The 25,000-nt window shown below is 46.4% G+C and overlaps 4 protein-coding genes across 5 annotated transcripts in view; 2 read left to right on the forward strand and 2 right to left on the reverse strand.

The window, feature by feature from the left end:
* The first annotated feature begins 4,368 nt into the window (after positions 1 to 4,368).
* Positions 4,369 to 17,530, forward strand: brd3b (bromodomain containing 3b). 2 transcript variants are annotated; one of them, XM_069145332.1, is made up of 12 exons: positions 4,369 to 4,694; positions 9,014 to 9,343; positions 9,533 to 9,644; positions 9,769 to 9,906; positions 10,869 to 11,013; positions 11,490 to 11,659; positions 11,851 to 12,255; positions 12,787 to 12,915; positions 12,988 to 13,194; positions 13,383 to 13,615; positions 13,694 to 13,992; positions 14,143 to 17,530. In XM_069145332.1, the coding sequence occupies exons 2-12, from the start codon at positions 9,252 to 9,254 to the stop codon at positions 14,259 to 14,261; spliced, it is 2,049 nt and encodes a 682-aa protein (XP_069001433.1). In that variant the 5' UTR covers positions 4,369 to 4,694; positions 9,014 to 9,251; the 3' UTR covers positions 14,262 to 17,530. The 2 variants fall into 2 exon arrangements, with proteins under 2 accessions (XP_069001433.1, XP_069001434.1); XM_069145333.1 differs by having other exon boundaries at positions 4,370 to 4,694; positions 12,988 to 13,170.
* A 189-nt stretch (positions 17,531 to 17,719) lies between these two features.
* On the reverse strand, positions 17,720 to 19,216 carry LOC138195698 (putative uncharacterized protein BRD3OS). The gene has a single exon (XM_069145337.1). It carries the CDS (start codon positions 18,629 to 18,631, stop codon positions 18,326 to 18,328), a length of 306 nt encoding a protein of 101 aa, XP_069001438.1. The 5' UTR covers positions 18,632 to 19,216; the 3' UTR covers positions 17,720 to 18,325.
* A 2,595-nt stretch (positions 19,217 to 21,811) lies between these two features.
* LOC138195697 (inactive phospholipid phosphatase 7-like) lies at positions 21,812 to 24,544 on the forward strand. The gene is made up of 4 exons (XM_069145335.1): positions 21,812 to 22,206; positions 22,911 to 23,221; positions 23,294 to 23,475; positions 23,564 to 24,544. The coding sequence occupies exons 1-4, from the start codon at positions 22,025 to 22,027 to the stop codon at positions 23,768 to 23,770; spliced, it is 882 nt and encodes a 293-aa protein (XP_069001436.1). The 5' UTR covers positions 21,812 to 22,024; the 3' UTR covers positions 23,771 to 24,544.
* A 133-nt stretch (positions 24,545 to 24,677) lies between these two features.
* The window catches only part of LOC138195696 (WD repeat-containing protein 5-like), a 6,100-nt gene continuing 5,777 nt past the window's right edge, over positions 24,678 to 25,000 (reverse strand). The window contains exon 13 of the mRNA XM_069145334.1: positions 24,678 to 25,000. This exon is cut by the window's right edge and continues 309 nt beyond it. The gene's annotated coding sequence lies outside the window, so the exon portion shown is untranslated.

The following is a 25,000-nucleotide window of genomic DNA, read 5'->3' on the forward strand; positions in this document are numbered from 1 at the left end:
GAGACGCTAAACAAGTAAGAGACGTTAAACAAGTAAGAGACGTGAAACAAGAGACGTTAAACAAGTAAGAGACGCTAAACAAGTAAGAGACGTTAAAAAGTAAGAGACGTTAAACAAGTAAGAGACGTTAAACAAGTAAGAGAAACTAAACAAGTAAGAGACGTTAAACAAGTAAAAGACACTAAACAAGTAAGAGACGTTAAACAAGTAAGAGACGCTAAACAAGTAAGAGATGTTAAAAAGTAAGAGACATTGAACAAGTAAGAGACACTAAACAAGTAAGAGACGTTAAACAAGTAAAAGACACTAAACAAGTAAGAGACGCTAAACAAGTAAGAGATGTTAAACAAGAGACGTTAAACAAGTAAGAGACGTGAAATAAGTAAGAGACACTAAACAAGTAAGAGACGTGAAATAAGTAAGAGACGTTAAACAAGTAAGAGACGTGAAATAAGTAAGAGACATTAAACAAGTAAGAGACATTAAACAAGTAAGAAACGTTAAACAAGTAAGAGACGTTAAACACGTAAGAGACGTTAAACAAGTAAGAGACGTTAAACAAGTAAGAAACGTTAAACAAGTAAGAGACGTTAAACAAGTAAGAGACGTTAAACAAGTAAGAGACACTAAATAAGTAAGAGACACTAAACAAGTAAGAGACACTAAACAAGTAAGAGACGTGAAATAAGTAAGAGACGTTAAACAAGTAAGAGACGTTAAACAAGTAAGAGACACTAAACAAGTAAGAGATGTGAAATAAGTAAGAGACGTTAAACAAGAGACGTTAAACAAGTAAGAGACACTAAACAAGTAAGAGACGTTAAACAAGTAAGAGACGTTAAACAAGTAAGAGACATTAAACAAGTAAGAAACGTTAAACAAGTAAGAGACGTTAAACACGTAAGAGACGTTAAACAAGTAAGAGACGTTAAACAAGTAAGAGACGTTAAACAAGTAAGAGACACTAAATAAGTAAGAGACACTAAACAAGTAAGAGACGTGAAATAAGTAAGAGACGTTAAACAAGTAAGAGACGTTAAACAAGTAAGAGACACTAAACAAGTAAGAGATGTGAAATAAGTAAGAGACGTTAAACAAGAGACGTTAAACAAGTAAGAGACACTAAACAAGTAAGAGACGTTAAACAAGTAAGAGACGTTAAACAAGTAAGAGACATTAAACAAGTAAGAAACGTTAAACAAGTAAGAGACGTTAAACACGTAAGAGACGTTAAACAAGTAAGAGACGTTAAACAAGTAAGAAACGTTAAACAAGTAAGAGACGTTAAACAAGTAAGAGACACTAAATAAGTAAGAGACACTAAACAAGTAAGAGACACTAAACAAGTAAGAGACGTGAAATAAGTAAGAGACGTTAAACAAGTAAGAGACGTTAAACAAGTAAGAGACACTAAACAAGTAAGAGATGTGAAATAAGTAAGAGACGTTAAACAAGAGACGTTAAACAAGTAAGAGACACTAAACAAGTAAGAGACGTTAAACAAGAGACGTTAAACAAGTAAGAGACGTGAAATAAGCAAGAGACATTAAACAAGTAAGAGACGTTAAACAAGTAAGAGATGTTAAACAAGTAAGAGACACTAAACAAGTAAGAGACGTTAAACAAGAGACGTTAAACAAGTAAGAGACGTGAAATAAGCAAGAGACATTAAACAAGTAAGAGACGTTAAACAAGTAAGAGATGTTAAACAAGTAAGAAACGTTAAACAAGTAAGAGACACTAAACAAGTAAGAGATGTGAAATAAGTAAGAGACGTTAAACAAGAGACGTTAAACAAGTAAGAGACACTAAACAAGTAAGAGACGTTAAACAAGTAAGAGACGTTAAACAAGTAAGAGACATTAAACAAGTAAGAAACGTTAAACAAGTAAGAGACGTTAAACACGTAAGAGACGTTAAACAAGTAAGAGACGTTAAACAAGTAAGAAACGTTAAACAAGTAAGAGACGTTAAACAAGTAAGAGACGTTAAACAAGTAAGAGACACTAAATAAGTAAGAGACACTAAACAAGTAAGAGACACTAAACAAGTAAGAGACGTGAAATAAGTAAGAGACGTTAAACAAGTAAGAGACGTTAAACAAGTAAGAGACACTAAACAAGTAAGAGATGTGAAATAAGTAAGAGACGTTAAACAAGAGACGTTAAACAAGTAAGAGACACTAAACAAGTAAGAGACGTTAAACAAGAGACGTTAAACAAGTAAGAGACGTGAAATAAGCAAGAGACATTAAACAAGTAAGAGACGTTAAACAAGTAAGAGATGTTAAACAAGTAAGAGACACTAAACAAGTAAGAGACGTTAAACAAGAGACGTTAAACAAGTAAGAGACGTGAAATAAGCAAGAGACATTAAACAAGTAAGAGACGTTAAACAAGTAAGAGATGTTAAACAAGTAAGAAACGTTAAACAAGTAAGAGACACTAAACAAGTAAGAGATGTGAAATAAGTAAGAGACGTTAAACAAGAGACGTTAAACAAGTAAGAGACACTAAACAAGTAAGAGGCGTTAAACAAGAGACGTTAAACAAGTAAGAGACGTGAAATAAGCAAGAGACATTAAACAAGTAAGAGACGTTAAACAAGTAAGAGATGTTAAACAAGTAAGAAACGTTAAACAAGTAAGAGACGTTAAACAAGTAAGAGATGTTAAACAAGTAAGAAACGTTAAACCAGTAAGAGACGTTGAACAAGTAAGAGACGTTAAACAAGTAAGAAACGTTAAAAAGTAAGAGACGTTAAACAAGTAAGAGACGTTAAACAAGTAAGAAACGTTAAACAAGTAAGAGACGTTAAACAAGTAAGAGACGTTAAACAAGTAAGAAACGTTAAACAAGTAAGAGACGTTAAACACGTAAGAGACGTGAAATAAGTAAGAGACGTTAAACAAGTAAGAAACGTTAAACAAGTAAGAGACGTTAAACACGTAAGAGACGTGAAATAAGTAAGAGACGTTAAACAAGTAAGAGACGTTAAACAAGTAAGAAACGTTAAAAAGTAAGAGACGTTAAACAAGTAAGAAACGTTAAACAAGTAAGAGACGTTAAACAAGTAAGAAACGTTAAACAAGTAAGAAACGTTAAACAAGTAAGAGACGTGAAATAAGTAAGAGACGTTAAACAAGTAAGAGACGTTAAACAAGTAAGAAACGTTAAACAAGTAAGAGACGTTAAACAAGTAAGAAACGTTAAAAAGTAAGAGACGTTAAACAAGTAAGAAACGTTAAACAAGTAAGAGACGTTAAACAAGTAAGAAACGTTAAAAAGTAAGAGACGTTAAACAAGTAAGAAACGTTAAACAAGTAAGAAACGTTAAACAAGTAAGAGACGTTAAACAAGTAAGAAACGTTAAAAAGTAAGAGACGTTAAACAAGTAAGAAACGTTAAACAAGTAAGAAACGTTAAACAAGTAAGAGACGTTAAACAAGTAAGAGACGTTAAACAAGTAAGAAACGTTAAACAAGTAAGAGACGTTAAACAAGTAAGAGACATTAAACAGCTATAATCAGATATTTTAACATAATTCTTAGAAAAAGTACAGAAAACGTGACGTCACTGCTTCGCCCTGCAACACTAAAGTGTACATCAGTAGTAATTAGACAGGATCAAATAAATCAACAGGGACCGGAGACGTTCTCAAACTATGTTTTAATTCATTTTACTGATTAAAAGTTTTGGATGGAAGATGAAACGTTCTTGTCTGTAGGACCATCGTCCTCAAACTGAGATAAAACCTCTGTTAGGCTGAAGAAGGGTTCACCTGTTGGTTCACCTGTTGTTTGGATGAAACCTTTGAAGATGTCACAAAACGATACTTCAGAACAAAACGTCTCTTTGAGCTTCAAACTCTTTGATTTATGGATTTAAAACATCGATATGAGGATCAATAACTGATCAGAATTCTACACTCGTCACATCTTGACTTCACAACAGAGCGGGTCCGGGGCTGGCTGCTGCCGCTCTGCATGCTGGGAGCCGTAGTCCACCTTCCGGCGCCATTCTGAACCCCATAAACATCACCAGCAAATCACAGCAGCCCCAGTCATCCTCTCGACCAATCACAGCCCCTCAACCACATCGCTGACCAATCACAGTGCTTTAGATCCCCTAGCAACAAATCATCGCCCCGCAACTTCCGCGCAGCCAATCAGAGCGCCTCGTGCCCCCGGCCAGCCAATCCGATCACAACAACATCCGTGACGCTGCTCGGCACTGCGCTTGCGCACTCGGTGGACAGCTGATAACTCATCTATTATGCTTCTTCGCTGAATAAAAAGCTTACAGCAAAGAGCGGGGACCCGCCGCGGGACGCACCGGAGGACCGAAACTCAAAGTAAAGACGCCTCTCTGCTGGGTGGCGGTGGGCTGAGCGGGGGGACGCGGCGGGACGCGGCGGGGTTTGTCCGGGAGGGTGACGGAGGCTGACGGAGGCTGACGGAGGCTGGCGGCCGCTCGGCGCCTTCAGACAAAGCTCAGCTAACAGGCTAACGGCTCGTTAGCTAGCCAAACACGGAGCGGTAACATCGGATTCACGAATTAATCTGCTCGAGCGGCACCTCACCGGCACCTCACCGGCACCTCACCGGCACACAGCTGTCAATAGACCCGCTTCGACACGCGCTCACGCAGCTCCACGGCCGGCGGGTTTACTAGTAACGACGTGTTAGTTGCTCGGTGAGTAGCCCAGCGCGGCTAGCAGCCACCTAGCTGCTCTGCTTGCCCGCCATCTTTTAAAGCCACATAAACGGGATGTTTGTTGGTCGGTAAAACCGCCGCAGCCGCGCGGCTGTCGCGGCCAGAGCGAAGGCTTTCCCCGGGATCAGCGGGAATCCGCCGCCCCGCGAGTCTTTCCGCGGCCGGAGCCGCTCGTTCAGCGGGTTTCAGACGTTTTGTCGGTCGCAACGGCGGCTGTTAGCAGTTAGCTCGCCCTTTAGCCGCCGCACCGCGGCAGCAGCGTGCCAGCTACCGGGCTCCAGCGGCGGCGGCTCCCCGCCGGACTCCGGGGGACACCGGGGCTGTCCGGAGGAGGTCCGGGGTTCGTTCGGTGGCCGACAGGCAGGTAGGAGGCTGGGGGTGTCCGGTCCACGGCCGGTGGGTGTCGGACACACGGCGGACCGGCTGCTGGTGTCCGGAGCGAATTAAAGGCTGGAAAAGTTTCTGGAGTTTAAAAGATCGATTAATCGACTGGTGTCACTGAGATGATCGACTTACAAACTACAAGTGGTGACCAGCTTCATCCGTCAACAGCTTCAGCTGCTGATTCGATCATTTAAAAAAATGATCAGAAAATTAATCCGTGATTAAAAGTAATCATTATTGATCAGCTGATCTCATCCTGTCAGATCGATCATGTCTTTATGAGTTCATATCTTTTTTCTTTTTTTTTTACAAAACATAATGCTGAAATAGTAAATATATGTATATATTTTTTTCTTTTATAATTATTGATTATGATCAGCCTTCATTACACATCTGTCAGATCAGCGTGTTTAATATAAACTTTATATTCAGTACAAATCGATAATGTTGTCAGACATATTTATCAGAATTGTTTTTTTACTCTCATATCAGTCAATATCAGTCAATAACCAATATCTATACAGCTCAGCTCGTTTATTGATGAGCTCCGATCGAAAAGATTTTGATTTGTTTTAGTTATCAATAGTTTTCCCGATTGATGGTCTCGATCTGTAACGTTGAAGTTGGAACTGATGGTTGTTTCAAACAAACAATCTGATTTACAGTCACAATAAAAGCACCGACTGATAATCGATTGGTGATCGGTCGGTTTGAGCGGTTCTTGCTGGGGTTTTTGGAGTCACAGAAAAAAAAGTGAAATTAGGTTTTCTCTCGAGCAGCTAATGATTAGTTATTGATTAGTCTGAGAGGTTCTGATGTCATAAACTACTTTTTACATCTCAATCGTTTGTAGTTTTACTGTTTTGAGTTAAAAAAAAAAAAACATTCGCCGATTAATAAACTGGAAAATAATCACCAGCAGTTTTGATAATTGGTCGATAAATGTTCAGTGTTTCTGTTTGACGGAGACGTTTTGAAGACTTCAGATGTGGAAACTTTTTGTGATTTTTCTTTTTTCCTTTCTGTTGTGTTATTGAGAAACGATCGATTAAGACTGTAATCAACAGATTAATCAATGATGGAAACAATCGTTATCTGCAGGTGTAAAAAAAAAAAGATGAAACAAAGGTAAACAGAAATTAAAGAGGATAAAGTGAATAAATAAATATTTCCCTGGTGGTTGATGAGAACAGAGCTCCTGGTGTTGTTGATCAGACTGATTGATTATCGTTTGGACTCCAGTTCTTCCACGTGTTTGAATTCGTACGAATTCCTTTAAACTGAGTTTTGGATGTTTTTCCAGCTGAACTCGTCTCTGTGATGACGGGCAGACGTCCTCCGGATGAGTGACAGCTCAATCGTTGATCGGGGTCGTAGGAAACCGAGTGTTTGGTGTCGGATGTAGACTAAAGTTTTGAGCTCTGTGAACATCTTCGCCTCTCTGGTTATTATTGACGAGTCAGTCGATATGTCCGATCGATCGTTGTGTCTGTGAAATGTACTGAAACAGCTCTGACGGTTTCTCAGGTCGCTGTCAACCTTTTTATTTCTGTTTTTAATGAGCAGAAACACGATAAAGACTTCGTACATCAGAACAGCTGATCGTCTCGTCTGAAAGCTTAGAGACACTCAGACCTGCGGAGGATCAATACTTCTGATTGATGAGCAATTTGTCTGAACTGTGAATGTTCTGGTGGCTTAACTGTCTCATGACGGGTTTAATGTTGGGTTCTGATGGTTCTGGTTCGGTTCTGAGGCTCAGGGGAACCAGGTCAGACCGGGATGCCTGTGGCTCCTCTAGATGAACAGGTGGTGGCGCTACCTGTCCTCGTGTGTTCCATTAAACCACAGAAGAAGTAACGAGACGACGTCACTAAACAGTAGGAAGCTACGTGGAAACATTTCTGCTGCTTTCGTACAGATCGGGTGATGATGTCAGAGTCCTCTGTGTTATCTAATCATGCCAGTGACTGGTTTCGTGACAACCGAGGCCGGAGGCGTGTATTCCCCCGGGTCGTCCGGTCCCGTTTTTCGTGATTAAAAAAAATTATGGTATGATGACATCTTGCACCCGAAAGGTCAAAGGTCGTCCGTCCCCTGGTCTAAACTCTGCTGATTGCGTAAATCTGCTGCGTGTCGGGTCGAACGCGTGTGTGTGTGTGTGTGTGTGTGTGTGTGTGTGTGTGTGTGTGTGTGTGTGTGTGTGTGTGTGTGTGTGTGTGTGTGTGTGTGTGTGTGAAGCATCGTCTGTTGTCATGGCAACAACTCTGTTCTATCAGGATCAGATTTATTGGACAAAGTCTTCACAACAGATATGATGAGTCTGGAGACTGACTGCTGATTGGTTGGAGGATGAGGTTCTGTGCAGTGTATATATATATATTCTCATCATATATATATATATATATATATATATATATATATATAATTAATTTAAAGAAGACAACTAGTATCAAAGCAGCAGCAGATGAATTTTCTAACGGCTCGTTGATAATCTGACTTGTTGTCTTGGTTCTCGTAGCTCTCGAACCAGATTTCGAGTCCTTTCAAAATCGTTTCCAAGTCTTCACACACACTAATAATTTTTTCCAAACAGCTGGGATATACTCAGGAACGTGATATAAGCCATGTTGTTACTTAAATAGTAATTTTGCATGTTTTCTGTTGTTCTTTGAAGGAGTTAAACATCTTAAATTGTACAACCCCGTTTCCAAAAAAAGTTGGGATGCTTTGTAAAAATGTAAATAATAACAGAACTTGACTGAAAATAGACCAAAGACAACATCTCAAATGTGGAAAGTTTCTTTTGAAACCGATAAATATCTTCTCATTGTGAATCTGATGCAGCAACACGTCTCTCTAAGTTGTTCCAGGATCATGTTCACCACTGAGCTACATCAACTCTTCTTTTAACAACACTCTGGAAACGTTGGGGAACTGAGGAGACCAGTTTCTGGAGTTTTGAAAGTGAAATGTGGTCCCATTCTCGCCTGATTTCAGCTGCTCCACAGTTCAGGGTCTCCTTTGTTGTAGTTTTCATTTTCACGATACTCCAAATGTGGTTGGACGTTGTTCTGCTGAAATAAACAAGACCTTCCCTGAAAGAGACGTTGTCTGGATGGCAGCATATGTTGCTCCAAAACCTGAATATATCATTCAGCATTAATGCTTCCTTCCAGATGTTCAAGCTACCCATGCCATGTGCACTAATGCATCCCTGTACCATCACAGATACTGGCTTTAGAACTGAGCTGATAACAAGCTGGATGGTCCCTCTCCTCTTTAACCTGGAGGATGCAGCGTCCATGATTTCCAAACAGAATCTCAGATTGTGATCCATCAGACCTCAGGACAGTTGTCCACTTCACCTCAGTCTATCTTCAATGATCTCGGTCCAGAGAAGGCGGCGGTGTTTCTGGATCATGTTTCTATCTGGTTTCTTCTTTGGAGAGTTTTAACATCATTTGTGGACGCAGCGATGAACTGTTCACAGACGATGGTTTTCACAAGTGTTCCTGAGCCCATGCAGTGATTTCCACTCCAGAATAGTGTGTTTTTAATGCAGTGCTGCCTGAGGGCCCGAAGATCACCACCATCCAATATTGGTTTCCAGCCTTGTCCCTTGTGTTCAGAGATTTCTCCAGATTCTCTGAATCTTTTAATGATATTATGAACCGTAGACGATGAAATCCACTAATTCTTTGTAGTTTTACGTTGAGGAACATTATTCTTAGATTGTTGAACTATTTTCTAACAGTCTTTCACAGAGTGGTGAACCTCTCCTCATTGTACAACACAAAAAACTCGGTTTCAACATTTGATATGTTGTCTTTGGTCTATTTTCTATTAAACGAGTTTACATGGTTTACAAATCATTACGTTTTGTTTTTATTTATATTTTCTCTCTGTTTCAGGTTGTGCGATGGGAGTTTGTCTCTTTGGGGGAAACATCAAACTGAAGCATCAACACCAGCAGCACCTGAACTGAACACACACTAACACACACCTGTGTGCCTGCACACACACACACACACACACACACACACACACCCACACACACACACCCACTCCGCCCACAGAGGGAGTAGACTTTTCCCCTGTAGGTCAAACACTGCCGTTCCACGGTGCATTGCTGCGTCACTGTCGTCCACCATGTCGGACGCCCCGGAGGCTGCACCCCCCAGCCCCCCTACTCTCACCAACCCGGCCCCCCCTGAGGTCACCAACCCCACCAAACCGGGCAGGTAGGAAACACCTGACTGACCACATGATCGCTTTCATTGATTAACATCCTGAAGTAGAGTAGCGTTCTGTCAGATGACCGTTCAAATGTCACGTTAAGTCTGAAGAAACAGGAATCGGATCAATAAAAAGATCAATTCTCAGTGATGGTGATGGTGGTGATGATGTCATCATCCTGCTGTGTCCCTCAGGAAGACCAACCAGCTGCAGTACATGCAGAACGTGGTGGTGAAGACTCTGTGGAAGCACCAGTTCGCGTGGCCGTTCTACCAGCCAGTCGACGCCATCAAACTGTGTCTGGCGGTACGTCAGCCGACCTTCATCACAACAAACGACATGTCAATCATCTGTTGCTGTGTTCTCAAACTGTGGACTGAGACGGTTAGCATTATGCTAAGCTAAGATAACCACACCCTCTTTTCTGCAGGACTACCACAAGGTGATCAAGAACCCAATGGACATGGGAACCATCAAGAAACGTCTGGAGAACAATTATTACTGGAGCGCCAGCGAAGCCATGCAGGACTTCAACACCATGTTCACCAACTGTTACATCTACAACAAGGTACACACACACACACACACACACACACACACACACACACACACACACACACATCTACAACAAGGTACACACACACACACACACACACATCTACAACAAGGTACACACACACACACACATCTACAACAAGGTACACACACACACACACACATCTACAACAAGGTACACACACACACACACACACACACACATCTACAACAAGGTACACACACACACACACACATCTACAACAAGGCGCACACACACACACACACACACACACACACACACACACACATCTACAACAAGGTACACACACACACACACACACACACACACACACATCTACAACAAGGTACACACACACACACACACACATCTACAACAAGGCGCGCACACACACACACACACACACACACACACATCTACAACAAGGTACACACACACACATCTACAACAAGGCACACACACACATCTACAACAAGGTACACACACATCTACAACAAGGTATACACACACACACATCTACAACAAGGTACACACACACATCTACAACAAGGTATACACACACATCTACAACAAGGTACACACACATCTACAACAAGGTATACACACACACATCTACAACAAGGTACACACACACATCTACAACAAGGTACACACACACATCTACAACAAGGTACACACACACACACATCTACAACAAGGTACACACACACACACACACATCTACAACAAGGTACACACACACACATCTACAACAAGGTACACACACACATCTACAACAAGGTACACACACACATCTACAACAAGGTACACTCACGCACATCTATACACTGTGCTACTTTAAAGGAGCACTCTGTAACAGTTTGTGGAGCCTCAGTGTAGCTGTGACACCTGAAAACACCTTCATCTCTGTGTGTGTGTGTGTGTGTGTGTGTGTGTGTGTGTGTGTGTGTGTGTGTGTGTGTGTGTGTCTCCAGCCCACAGATGACATCGTCCTCATGGCTCAGGCTTTAGAGAAGATCTTCCTGCAGAAAGTTGCTCAGATGCCTCAAGAAGAAGTCGCTCTGCTGCCTCCAGCTCCTAAAGGCAAGAACAAGAGCAAGCAGCCCGCTGCTACTCCAGGTAATACTGCACGTAGTACTGCTCGTGGTACTGCACGTAGTACTGCACGTAGTACTGCTCGTGGTACTGCTCGTGGTACTGCAAGTGGTACTGCAAGTAGTACTGCACGTGGTACTGCAGGTGGTACTGCAAGTAGTACTGCACGTGGTACTGCAAGTAGTACTGCTCGTGGTACTGCACGTGGTACTGCTCGTGGTACTGCTCGTGGTACTGCTCGTGGTACTGCTCGTGGTACTGGACGTGGTACTGCAAGTGGTACTGCAAGTGGTACTGTTACTTTGTAGTACTGCAGTACTGACAGTACTCTGTGCTATCTTGTAGTACTACAATACCAACAGTACTCGTGTGATGTTACTTTGGAGTACTCTGTGTTCTCTTTCACTACTAACAGTACTCTGTGCAATGTTACTTTGCAGTACGCTGAGTTACTTTGTAGTACTGCAGTACTGACAGTACTCTTTGTATCTCTTCCTCAGTGAGTCAGCAGGCGGAGTCTTCAGCCTCCCCTCCCCCCTCCTATCCTTCCCCCAGTCCCTCTCAGACACCTGTAATCTCGACCACACCCACACCTGTCCAGGCCACGCCCCCTGTCTCTACCCTGCAGCCCCCAGCAGCCATGATGCCATCTGCACAGCCTGTCGTCAAGGTAACAGCCGTGTGGACTGACACAGCATTAACTGATCTGAAATAAGAGTGACACTGACGTTTTCCTCCCTACCTGTCTCCAACTGTCTGTCTCTCTCTCTCTCTTTCTCTCTCCACCTCTCTCTCTCTCCACCTCTCTGTCTTGCTCCACCTGTCCGTCTGTCTCTCCACCTGTCTGTCTCTCTCCAACAGAAGAAAGGTGTGAAGAGGAAAGCCGACACCACCACTCCGACCACGTCGGCCATCTCCGCCGGTCGCGCCGACTCTCCGTCTGCTCAGGACACCAAACCGGCAAAACTGGCGTCGTCCCGCCGCGAAGCCGCCGCCCGCCCTGCCAAGACCAGGCGGGAGACGGGAGAGGAGGTGGCAGCGGGGGATGTGGGAGGAGGAGGAGGAGGAGGAGCTGTAGCGGGGGGGAGGAAGGGTGGCAAGCTGGGCGAGCAGATGAAGCACTGCGACGTCATCCTGAAGGAGATGCTGTCAAAGAAACACGCCGCCTACGCCTGGCCCTTCTACAAGCCGGTGGACGCCGAGGCGCTGGAGCTGCACGACTACCACGACATCATCAAACACCCCATGGACCTCAGCACCGTCCGGGTATGACATCATCACGCTCACAGCACCTGGGACCAAGTCTTCCTCGGTTCTGACTGCAAGGGTTTTGATGGGGTCGTGGGGGGAACCGGGTCTCGTGGCGTTGACCCACCTGGCCGTCATGAAGGGGGACGGCTGAGTCCCTTATCTGAGGACGGTGATGGACACATCGTCCCTCCCCTGAACACCAGGACTCGTGACCCGAACGACTCAGATGATGGACAGGTGTTCACGAGTTGTTAACGACCCCACAGGAAGTTGAATCCTGAGACCCCCTGCAGTCAGAACCAAATTCTCTCAGATGGAACGTCCTCAGGAACCTCTAACTGGTTCTGCTGCCTTCAGGGAAAACCCTTTAACCAATCGGTGCGCTCCGAGACTCTCTCCCAACCCTTTAACCAATCGATGAGCTCCATGAGTAGGATGAAGTTGTGTCTGGTTTTCATGACTCTGATTAAGCGAAGGACCAGGAAGGACTCTGCATGTCTCAGGTGGGCTGATGGGTAATTGTCTCTCTGTCGCTCCCTCCAACAGAAAAAGATGGACAAAGGCGAGTACAGCGACCCTCAGAGCTTCGCCACCGACGTCAGGTTAATGTTCTCCAACTGTTACAAGTACAACCCTCCAGACCACGAGGTGGTGGCGATGGCCCGCAAGCTGCAGGTACGTAGAGCTCCACCCTCCCCCGACCCGTCACTGACCCGTCCGGTACCAACGACCCCGTCTGCCCCTCAGGACGTGTTCGAGATGCGTTTCGCCAAGATTCCCGATGAGGGCTTGGAGGCGTCCGTCCCGTCTACGACACCGCTGGTCAGTAAAAGCACCGCCTCCTCTGACAGCAGCAACAACTCCTCCTCCGACGAATCGTCCGACTCCGAGGAGGAGCGAGCCACGCGGTTGGCTGAGCTACAGGAGCAGGTTGGTGCTGCCGACCAATCACAGGTCAAGAACATCCCGGTTTTTCTTCTTTTTCATTCTGATCGTAGATTTTTAATGAAGTTTGTTGTTGTGATGTAAAAAAATCCTCCTTTCATTACTGTGTTTGACTAAAAAACAACCACCCTCCAGACGAAGGCGCCGCTGTGATTGGTTGTAGATCAGAGGTATTGATTATCAGTGTATTCCACCAGTTGAAGGCGGTGCACGAGCAGCTGGCGGTCCTCTCCCAGGCGCCGGTCAGCAAGCCAAAGAAGAAGAAAGAGAAGAAAGACAAGGAGAAGAAGAAGGACAAGGACAAAGAAAAAGGGAACAAGGGCAAGATAGAGGAAGAGAAGAAGCCTAAAGCTGCCACCCAGCAGCCCAAACCGGCCAATCAGAAGAAGGCGCCGGCCAGAAAAGCCAACAGCACGGTGACGGCCACCAGGTACGACTCTCCTTCCCGTTCGCCTGTCAGACTAGAAGTTGGGCGACGTCCAATCACGGCGCCTCTCTCTGTTCACAGGCAACCGAAGAAAGGCGGCAAGACGTCGGGCGGGGGCTCGGCCAACGGCGACGACGGCGAGGAGTCGTCCCTGCCCATGTCGTACGACGAGAAGCGGCAGCTGAGTCTGGACATCAACCGGCTGCCGGGCGAGAAGCTGGGCCGCGTCGTCCACATCATCCAGTCCAGGGAGCCGTCGCTGCGGGACTCCAACCCCGACGAGATCGAGATCGACTTCGAGACGCTCAAACCCTCCACGCTCCGGGAGCTGGAGCGCTACGTCAAGTCCTGCCTGCAGAAGAAGCAGAGGAAGCTACTGCGTGAGTACTGCCGGCCGTCCAATCACAGCGCAGGAGAGGGGTGGGACAAACGCACGTATCCACTGACACTCGTCGCCGATTGGTCCACCCTTCAGAGGGATCATTTGCCATCATACTAACCCCTCCCCCCGGTCTCTCTCCTCCTTTTAGAAAAGGCAGCAGGAGGCGGGGCCTCAGGAGGCGGGGCTAGTCGTTTGAGTGGCAGCTCCTCTTCCTCCTCCGATGACAGCTCCTCAACAGGAACCTCCTCTTCCTCTGACACAGACTGAACACACACACACACACACACACTCTCATGTTACTGAATACACACAGAGGTTTATCCACTCTACACGCACACACACACATATATACACACACACACACACTCATGTAAACTTCCATCCTGAACAAACATACAACCAAAAGACAGAGACACACACTCTGAACTTCTTACACAACACACACACACACACACACACACACACACACACACACACACACACACACACACACACACACACACACGCGCGCGCGCACGCCCAGACGTGGAGACTGTATGTAAATAGGCTGACCTGTTTTTTAGCTCCTAGTGTTGTTTTGTTTTTTTCCCTGGAGGAACGCAGACAGACAGACAGACAGACAGAAGAAGAGGAGGAGAAGAAGAAGAACGGGAAGGAGTCAGCCGGCAGAGAGACGGGCAGCCTGTCTGTCTGTCTGTCTGTCTGTCTGTCTGTCTGTGAGTCGTATTGATCTCTGGACACGCGAGCGCCGCCGCTGTAGAGAGAAATAAACCATCCTCCTCCTCCTGCTCCTCTTTGTGGACAGCTGACGGCGACCCCTGACCCCTGACCTCTGAACACATTCCAGAAGCATCTATAGAGCATCATGGGAGAAAAAAGAAGCAGGTGGTCTCAGTGGGTTTTCATCGGATCGATGATCAAACGCGTCATCAGAGCCGATCGGTTCTGACGATCAATGAAGTCGGAAAACATCTGGAAGCTGCTGTGGAGAGAGATGACATCATCATCATCATGGAGAGGAAGAGCTGCGATCCATCTCCTCATCAGTTCATCGATCAGTCTGTGACATCCAGCCAATAATCAATACGTTCATTTCTCCCTCGATCAAACCTCCAAAACATCTCAACAAATTTCATTTTATTTCAATTATTGATAAGTCCGAGTTCTATCGATCAGAATTCTGAAACTCTCAATCGATCAAAGATCGATCCAAACATATTGATCGGTAAACGATTGAATCGATCGAACAGCTGATCGGTCAGAAGCTCGTTCAGGTGTTCAATCGTCAATCGATCGAAACCGACGGGAAATCGATCGTCCGGCTGATTGGAGTTTAAAAACCCTCTGAGACACACCTGCACCCCCCCCCCCCCCTAACAACCCTTCTTGCTGGTCCTTCAACCCAAACCCACAACTTCCTGTCACAGTCCAGGGGTCAGCGGGGGGGGGGGGGGCGGGGGGGGGTCCAGACTCCGCCCCCTCCTCAGCGCCGTATTGGTCTGTCAGGCGGACGTGTTTTATTTTTTTTAATTTTTTTTTAACACTACATTTCCTTTATTTTCTGTTTCTCTTTGATTTTTCAGGTTGTGTGCTGAACTTGTGTCTTATAAGGTTCTCGATATAAAAATGTCTTTGTACCGCTACCCCCCCCACCCCCCAAAAAACAAAACAAAAAAAACAAACCTCTCTGACACTTCCTGTCACGGTCGACCTCCCAAAAAAAAAAGTCTGAAAATTCGCGATTCCGGAAATATTTTTCCTGAAAAACACCCAACAGTTTTCACGGTTTAACAGTCGCAACTCGTCGTCATGGAGACGCCAACGACCTCAGATTTCTTCGTATGTATCGATTCATTTTACGTCTTCTTTTTTTTTTTTTTGTCTTTAAAATGTCCCAAAACAAAACCTTCATCATGCTTAAACACAAAGTTTTTAATTTCGTTAAATTATTGGTTCGTTTTACAGATCTTTACGTTTTTTTTAACGTACTTCAGCCTCTTTTTATAACGTGTGATCTGATTGGCTGCGGCAGAGCGCCATCAGCTCTGATTATTAACCAATCAGGGGATCTGTTTTCGTGTTGTCAGCCTGCCGGGTCTGACCTTTGACCTTCTGCCCCCCGCTGCCTCGCCTGGTTTCAGGTTAAACACGCGACGAGGATCATGTGACAGGACGCGTGTGTTCAGCGTGTTGCGAACTTTCCTCCCGCCGGTGGGGGCGTGTCCTTCTGTTTTTCTTTCTCTCTTTCAGTCGATCAGATCGAACCAATCAGATTAAATCATGTGACCTCACAGCTCACCTGTCTTTATGTCTGTCTGTCTGCCGTCGTGCTCAGAAATCAACGCAAGATGCAGTTTGTCCAGTGACCAGCGGGGGGCAGCGTCAGTCTGGACGGTGTTACACAATGTGAACAGAAGTGACTCGACGCAGAGAAAACGACGTTTACGACACTGCAGTCTGCCCCCCGGTGGAGACTCTCTGTCACGCAAACAAACGAGTGCTAGCGCTGAAGCCGCTGTCGCGGCTGCAGTGTGAAAAAAATCTGAAAACATCGGATGTGCGGTTCGTCCACTCGGACGTCGGGAGCGCTCGTACGCGAAGCGAACGTTCCGCCTAGAGATAAAGATCGGACCGTTTTTTCACGTAGAAACGAGAGAAAAGTTTGTGACCAAATAGAAAGTAAATAAACACCGTTTCTGATTGAGTGGAGAGTCGGGTTACAGTTCTGACTCCGCCTCCTCCTCCGTGATTGGCTGTCTGAAAAATAAAAAAAAACAAGCCCAGATTGCAGCAGTGAGTTCGTATCGTCGCTTCCTGTGGCGCCCCCCGGAGGTTGGAAAAAATATTCACGTGACAATCCGATCGATCGGGTCCATTAATTGTTCTGACCAACCGTTGGAGGCGTGGCCTGTTGGCGAGGGACGTCCGCTACGATAATTTCCAGCCTCAAGTTTACGAAGTCAGAACATTGAAGACCGCCGGGCGACTTGAGCGCTTCCACCGTCGGAGGATTTTTATTTTTCTCGTTTTAAACGCAGTCCGTTCGTTGGACGAAAAATCTTCTGGTGTCGTCTCTTTCAACCGAAGCGCCTGAACTTCCTCCAAGTGAAATCTGGGTGTTTTTATTTCCGGACATTTTACAAGACTAATCAAAAACTTTAAAACAATCGATCGACGGCACGACGGACGGACAGGCGGACAGCTCGTTGCCACAGTAACCCTCCTGTTTATTTTTAGTTGATGGTCGAGCTTCAATGCTAATAGTTAATTTTTGTATTTTAATAAGAAAAAAGTGATTTTATGTATTTGCATGCACTCCGGCCGTACGTTCTTTCTTCCGTATGTTTGAGCACTGTATAGTAGCTGTATAGTAGCTGTCCGAGGCGTTAGACCGACTCCGCTCGCTAGAGTAGAGACGCAGAGAGACGAGAGGACGAACCGACGAAAACCAACAAGTGAATTATTTGATGTAATTACTGATATGGGATCCTTATTTTCTGAGTTCATTTGTTTTCATAAATAAACACGTAAACTGACTCAGCGGCTCGATTCTCATCACTGCGTGTCCCCGCTGGACACTCGAGGAAGTGCAGTCGGTGGCTTTTAAGTTTGGCAGAAACCTTCAGGTCGCAGATCAGAAGGTCAAAGTGTGTTTTTCGCTTCCTGTTCAGGACTTTAAACTTTAAAGTGGACTTGAGAAGAAGAAAAAAGACTCGAGAGACTTGTGAAATCCAGTTTATTGTCTGAGCTGAACCAGAATCTGGACTTGAAACACTGTTTACGTCACTTTAACACCATATCCCACAATGCCTCAGACTTGGTCGTTGCAGTGCATTCTGGTCTCTGTAGTCCTGCTGCTGGTTTGAGTCCAGGACTCTTGACTTCACAGGAGAAACACCACCAGACTCCAGAGGGAAAATTAGCAATTTAAGCTCCATCAGCAGCTCAACTGGAAATCGGATCTGAAGGCTGCGGCTCAAAAACATTTTTAACCATCAGGGAGTTGTCTGAAGAGATTCTGTCAATAAATTAAAATCGTTCTGTTGAAACCCAACGAGACAAAACTGTTAAAGATGTAAAATCACAGAGTTTGATTTAAAATCAATATGTGACCCCATCTTTTCTTCTGACAGTTTTTGCGCTTTTCAAAATAAAAGTCAGAGGACAACCAGAGTTTTTAAAAGGCAGAAGATTAAAACTGCTTCGTTTTCAGAAACTACAAAACAAAAGATGGGAAAATCTAAATCAAACTTAAACCTGCTAAAAATGACATGGAGTCTGGTGTGGATCGGTCTGTCCTGGTTCAGGTCCCCCCGTGCCCCGTTTCCTGTCTACATGACGCTGCAGATCCGGGACTGTCCCTCTTCGTCCTCCAGGCCCCGTTTGTCCCGGATCAGCACGGCCCGGTTCCCGTAGCTGCTGTACCAGGTGGACTGGCTGCGGCTCAGGTAGGTGGAGGGCGGCGCCGCCTGCAGGTCCTGCTGCTGCTGCTGCCAGACCAGCAGGGACGTGTCCCGGTACCGAACCCGCAGGTAGGACTCCGACAGGGCCTTCTCAGCCAGAGGGGCTCGGCGAGGACCGGCGGGACCAGGACCAGGCGGTGGTCCCTCTACAGGAGCTGGGTCACAGTCCGCCATGGTACGGGTTTGGACTCTGTGCGGACTGGCATCGCGACGAGAACGACATCAAGGAGGGGTACCGGCTCGGTGTGGTCCGGTCCAGATCGGCACAGGTCCAGGTCTGACCCGATCATGTCCAAACACCTGAAGAAGAACCCAGATGGCAGAAAATAGCGGAGTTCCCAGAACCAGAACCACCAGGGCCAATCAGGTATGAGCGGTGATGAGCGCCTCAGTAACCCGGGTTATAGCCGCGCCAAACGGTCCAAACTCTCCGTGTCCCCGCCGGTGGCCGCGTCTTCATCCCGGTGAAACTACCGGGAACGTAAGCCGTTTGCAGCTAATCCCGCTGGTAGCTCCCGTTAGACCTCCGCGAGCTCCTCCTCGGCCAAACACCGTCCCCTGGGGTTGAAGTGTTTCCCGTGGCGGTGACGTCACTGCGTCAGAGGACGGTGACGTCAGAATGTAGACCGTGACGTTTGGCCTCGTTTCCGTCACGGTTTTAACGGCTGTTAGCGTCGATAGCTTGTAGCGACCGCAGAGCGTCAAACTGCTGCTGCAACCAATAGCAACGGTGTTGTCTGCACTGCGGTCCGGGTAGGAACAAAGAACGCAGGAACAGAAGGTTCCTCCGAGGTCGGGTTTTATTTATTTGCGTGTGTGTGTGTGTGTGTGTGTGTGTGTGTGTGTGTGTGTGTGCGCGAGAGAGTATGAGAGAGAGAGAGAGAGTATGAGTGAGAGAATGAGAGTATGAGTGAGAGTGAGTGAGAGAGTATGAGAGAGAGAGTGAGTGAGTATGAGAGAGAGAGAGAGTGTGAGTGAGAGAGAGTATGAGTGAGAGAGTGAGTGAGTATGCGTGAGAGTGTGAGTATAAGTGAGAGAGGGAGTATGAGTGTGAGAGAATATGAGTGCGAGTATGAGTGACAGAGAGTGAGAGAGTATGAGTGAGAGAGAGCGTATGAGTGAGTGAGAGAATGAGTGAGAGTGAGTCAGAGAGTGAGTGAGTATGAGAGAGAGAATGAGTATGAGTGAGAGTGAGTGAGTATGAGTGAGAGAGTGAGTATGAGAGAGAGTGAGTATGAGAGAGAGTGAGTATGAGTGAGAGAGTGAGTATGAGTGAGAAAGAGAGTATGAGAGAGAGTGTGAGAGAGAGTATAAGTGAGTGAGTGAGTATGCGTGAGTGTGAGTATGAGTGAGAGAGAGTGAGTATGAGTGAGAGTATGAGTGAGAGTGAGTGAGAGAGAGTATGGGAGAGTGAGTATGAGTGAGAGTGAGTGAGTATGAGTGAGAGAGAGTATGTGAGAGAGAGAGAGTATGAGCGAGAGTGAGTGAGAGAGCGTATGAGTGAGAGTGAGTGAGAGTGAGTATGAGTGAGAGTGAGTGAGTATGAGTGAGAGAGAGTATGAGAGAGTGAGAGAGTATGTGAGAGAGAGTATGAGTGAGTGAGAGAGTATGAGCGAGAGAATGAGAGTATGAGTGAGAGAGAATATGAGTGAGTGAGAGTGAGTGAGCATGAGTGAGAGTGAGTATGAGTGAGAAAGAGTATGAGTGAGAAAGAGAGAATGAGTGAGAGTGAGTATGAGTGAGAGAGAGTATGAGTGAGAGAGTGTGAGTATGAGTGAGAAAGAGAGAGTATGAGAGAGTGAGTATGAGTGAGAGAGAGTGTGAGAGAGAGAGAGTATGAATGAGAGAGATTGAGAGAGTGAGTAGGAGTGAGAGAGAGAGTATGAGTGAGATTGAGTGAGTATGAGTGAGAGTATGAGCGAGAGAGTATGAGAGAGACAGTGAGAGAGAGAGAGAGTATGAGAGAGTATGAGTGAGATTGAGTGAGTATGAGTGAGAGTATGAGCGAGAGAGTGAGGGAGTATGAGTGAGAGTATGAGTGAGATTGAGTATGAGTGAGAGTGTGAGTGAGAGTGAGACAGAGAGAGAGTATGAGTGAGAGTGAGTGAGTATGAGTGAGAAAGAGAGTGTGAGAGAGAGAGAGTATGAGTGAGAGTGTGAGTATGAGTGAGAGTGTGAGTATGAGTGAGAGAGAGAGTATGAGTGAGAGAGAGAGAATGAGTGAGAGACAGAGTGAGAGTGAGTATGAGTGAGAGAGAGAGAGAGAATGAATGAGAGAGAGTGAGAAAGAGAGAGAGAGTGAGTGAGAGAGTATGAGTGAGAGAGTGAGTATGAGTGAGAAAGAGAGAGTATGAGAGAGTGAGTATGAGGGAGAGAGAGTGAGATTATGAGAGAGAGAGAGTAGGAGTGAGAGAGAGAGTATGAGTGAAAGAGTGAAAGAGAGAGAGAGTATGAGTGAGAGAGTGAGTATGAGTGAGAGAGAGTATGAGTGAGAGAGCGTGAGTATGAGTGAGAAAGAGAGAGTGAGAGTGAGTATGAGTGAGAGAGAGAGTGAGAGAGAGAGAGATTGAGAGAGTGAGTAGGAGTGAGAGAGAGAGTATGAGTGAGTATGAGTGAGAGTATGAGCGAGAGAGTATGAGAGACAGTGAGAGAGAGAGAGTATGAGTGAGAGTGAGATAGTATGAGTGAGAGAGTGAGAGAGTGAGAGAGAGAGTGAGTATGAGTGAGAGAGAGTGAGTATGAGTGAGAGAGAGAGAGAGAGAGAGAGAGAGAGTATGAGTGAGAGAGAGAGTATGAGTGAGAGAGAGTGAGTATGAGTGAGAGAGAGTGAGTATGAGTGAGAGAGAGAGTATGAGTGAGAGACTTGAGAGTGAGAGAGAGAGAGAGTATGAGTGAGAGAGTGAGTGAGAGAGAGAGAGAGAGAGAGAGAGAGAGAGTGAGTGACTTGATCCTTAACACACTCCTAAAAAAATACCAACATTCATGTGTATTTGTGGGGACCAACTATAGTTAAAGACACGGTGAGGACTGCGTTGGTGTCCAGGTACTGTGTCAGTCTGGGTCCTCAGAAGGGACGTCGGTAGGAATGTGTGTGGTCCGTATTTAGCCTGGACCAGGTCCAGTCTGGTCCAGTTTAGCAGGCAGAATGTGAGTGGAGGACATTCTATATGAATTCTGAGGCCGAGATGGGTGGCCATGTGACCTGTTGATTGACAGGTGTAAACTCTAATTGGGTGCAGTGTGTTTGATGGACACTTTGTCTTCCTGGACAACCTGACCTTTGACCTCCGACGTTGTCATTACAGCTGAACGAGCGACCTGCGGGGCCCTCAGGGTCCATATGAAGCCATTCACATACTTTTGGTCAGGACTGTCCCTTTAAAGCCCCCCCCCCCTCCCACCACCACCACTACCACCCACACCTGCCCCCCCAAACAGCTGACAGCAGCAGAAGAAGAAGGCCAGCTGATTTATTTATAGCAGAGTCCCTCAGAGTCCTGGAGCCGGTCTGTCTCAGTCCTGCACGCCGTCCTCCACCTCCGGACCGTCCTCCACCTACGGACCGTCATGCCAGCCAGCCAGGCCCGCTGCCGGGCCAGAGACCGCAACAACGTCCTGAACCGGCCCGAGTTCCTGTCCCTGAACCAGCCCCCCCGCAGGGAGAGCGTGGCGGGGGAGGGGAGGGGCGGCGGCGGTCCAAGGAGATCCACGTTCAGACAGCCGAGTCAGCAGGAGGACACCGGGGGAAGGTAAGACCCAGAGGCTCTGCCCTCTGCCACACAGCACACAGACCCTGACGCTGTGATTGGTTGTTTCACTGTCAATCAACTGGTGCCTGACCCGCCCACAACCCAACAACCAATCACAGCCAGGCATCCAAACTGGTTTCAGTATGAATCCACCTGTTGATCCGGATCCAAAAATGTAAAACCTCATGCATGAAACACGCGTGTTCAGACTCTGCTTCCTGTTCATCTCTGATGTCCTTTCACAATAAACCTCCAGAGACAGACGGTTCAGCAGCTGCCTGAGAATCTGTCTGATTTGAAGTTTCCTTCAGTCTCAGTGATTCAGTGATGTTTGTCTGATTACCCATGATGCACTGCAGACGGGAGCTGCTCACACGGTTCTGCATTTAAAGGGAAAGTTCGTCTCAATGTGGAACGATACAGGAAGTGCAGTTTTATTATAACCTGTATTCATGTTGTGCAACATCGTTATTGTTCTCTGATTATAAAAATAATAACATTTAAGGGCTTTTAATTCATTTAAACCTGCAGGAAGTGGCACTCTGTTATTGTGGATGTATTTCAGAGGAGGACAGGTGTGTCTCAGGTGGGACAGAAGTCCTTTAGAGGACAGGTGTGTGAGGTAAAAGAACAAAACAGAAAAAGGGGGATTTTTATTTAATGGAGTCTGGTTAAAGACGTCCAGCGTGTCTCTCCGTCCTCAGGGGGTCCAAAGAGTCCTCCGAGGGTCCCGCCGCTGACGGGGGGACGAAGGACTGGCCGGAGCAGGACTGCATACAGCTCAACCCCACGTTTCGAGGCATCGCCGTCAGCTCGCTGCTCGCCATCGACATCAGCCTGTCGCGCAGTCTGGGCGTGTGCGTGGGGCCTCACGGCTCGGCGGCGCCGCTGCGCTCCATGGTGGTCCTGCTCGCCCTCAGCGGACACGTCCTGCCCTGGATCTGTGGGACCCTCATCTGTCTGTGGAGGAGCAGCTCGCTGGCCGGACAGGAAGTTCTGGTCAACTTGCTGCTGGGTGAGACAGCTGCCTGTCTGTCTGTGTGTCTCTGTCTGTCTCTCTCTCTCTGACCTGTCTGTCTCTCTGCAGCTCTGGTTCTGGACCTGATGACGGTCGCCGGGATTCAGAAGTTGGTCAAACGCAAAGGACCCTGGGATTTCCCGCCGACCTTTTTGGACTACGTTGCCATGGATACGTATTCTTTCCCAGCGGCCCACGCCAGCCGGGCCGTCATGGTGTCCAAGTTCCTGCTGACCCACCTGGTTCTGGCGGTCAGTCGCTCAGCTTCCTGTCTGTCCCTTTAATAAGAACAAGCCACAATGAGTTGTGCACTCTGATCCAGGTGTGTCTGTCCTCCAGGTACCCCTGAGGATCCTGCTCTACCTGTGGGCCGTCCTGATGGGCGTGTCCCGCGTGCTGCTGGGTAAACATCACCTGTCGGACGTCAGCTGTGGATTCGCTCTCGGCTTCCTGCACTTCAGTCTGGTGGAGTCGGTCTGGTTGGACTCGGCTACCTGCCAGACCCTGATCTCCATCGGCACGCTGCGCTGGACTCCTCTGGTTTAGAACTGGTTCCAGACCGGTTCAAACTGGTTTCGAACTGGTTTTGACTGGTGTAAAATAGACCAGTATTAGCTGGATTAGACCGCTTTGAATTGGTCCATTTTGACCAGATGATCTGGTTCCTGTCCAGTCTGAACTGGTTCAAACTGGTCCCGCTAAATTCTGCTACTTACACATCTACCGTGTTTGGACCCGTTTGGACTGGTTTAAACCGGTTTGGACTGGTCCGGTCAGGTGACTGAACTATGAAAACAACTTCTTTCAGCGGAGCGCCTCCCCAGTGGACAGATGTAGAAGTGCAGGAAGTGAATGCTAATTAGCTGTGCTGTAACAGCTGTAGATTTTGGCGGGAACTGGACCCCCCAGTTCCGGTTCTGGTTGGTTTTTATATGACGGTTTGAATGTAATGAAACTGACTGTTTCTCAGGTATCAAACAGGAAGTCCATTGTCACTTCCTGTTTTGTTCTTTTGTGAATTTTCTGCAGTTTTTGCATCAGAATTTGAGTTTGAACTTTGATACCGCCGCTGTTGTCATGACTACAAAAAGAAAGGAGGCATTTCTAGAGCTTTTAGCCACATTTGTCTACGACTGAATTTACTTTACAAGTTTTTTTTAGTTGGAATCATAGAAACTAAACGATATCGTAAAAAAACTGAGAAACGAACGACCGGAGATCAGTGACGCTGTTGTCACGGTGACGGGTCGAAAGCTCTGGAAACAGGAGGTGGGCGTGGTGTTGGTGTTAAGACGGTCAAATAAAACATCAAACTTTAAAGACTTCTAATCAAACATGTTCTTCAAGTTTTATGTTTTGTTACCTGAAGACTCGTCAGCGACGGGGCGGGGGGCGTGGCTTCTACCTGCCAAGGCTCTAAGGTGAGTTCTCCTTACAAACACAAACCGACAGCTCCGAGTCAAAAAATCTTTATTTACAAAAACAAGGCGGAGCACACGTCTGTCGATCAGCTGACTGAAGGAGAGGAGTTGAACTACAGGTCGGTGGGCGTGTCCAACTTCAGCCTACAAACTGTTTCCTAGCAACAGATCCGAGTCATCCCGTCCACGCTGTGATTGGTCAGCTGAAAAGAATCTAAACTTTCTGTATTTTTAACAACAAAGTTTCAGGGAGAGACGACTTGAACCTTGAACAGGGCTTTTAATGTGAAAGGGCGGGAGGAGGAAGTGATCCTGGTGATCGAATCACAGGTGAACTTCAAAATAAAAGCCTCTT

This window comes from Embiotoca jacksoni, unplaced genomic scaffold (genome assembly GCF_022577435.1).
Source record: "Embiotoca jacksoni isolate LCO1_2020_lvr unplaced genomic scaffold, fEmbJac1.0.p SCAF_122, whole genome shotgun sequence".
NCBI lineage: Eukaryota > Metazoa > Chordata > Actinopteri > Embiotocidae > Embiotoca > Embiotoca jacksoni.

Excerpts from the sequence above, each read along its gene's own strand:
- LOC138195697 (XM_069145335.1), top strand. The coding sequence starts at position 22,025 with ATGCCAGCCAGCCAGGCCCGCTGCCGGGCCAGAGACCGCAACAACGTC. Across the intron at positions 23,222-23,293 it reads TCTGGTCAACTTGCTGCTGG|CTCTGGTTCTGGACCTGATG; the intron begins GTGAGACAGCTG and ends GTCTCTCTGCAG. Across the intron at positions 23,476-23,563 it reads TGACCCACCTGGTTCTGGCG|GTACCCCTGAGGATCCTGCT; the intron begins GTCAGTCGCTCA and ends TCTGTCCTCCAG.
- LOC138195698 (XM_069145337.1), bottom strand. The coding sequence starts at position 18,631 with ATGGCGGACTGTGACCCAGCTCCTGTAGAGGGACCACCGCCTGGTCCT.
- brd3b (XM_069145332.1), top strand. The coding sequence starts at position 9,252 with ATGTCGGACGCCCCGGAGGCTGCACCCCCCAGCCCCCCTACTCTCACC. Across the intron at positions 9,907-10,868 it reads ACTGTTACATCTACAACAAG|CCCACAGATGACATCGTCCT; the intron begins GTACACACACAC and ends GTGTGTCTCCAG. Across the intron at positions 13,616-13,693 it reads AGCACGGTGACGGCCACCAG|GCAACCGAAGAAAGGCGGCA; the intron begins GTACGACTCTCC and ends CTCTGTTCACAG.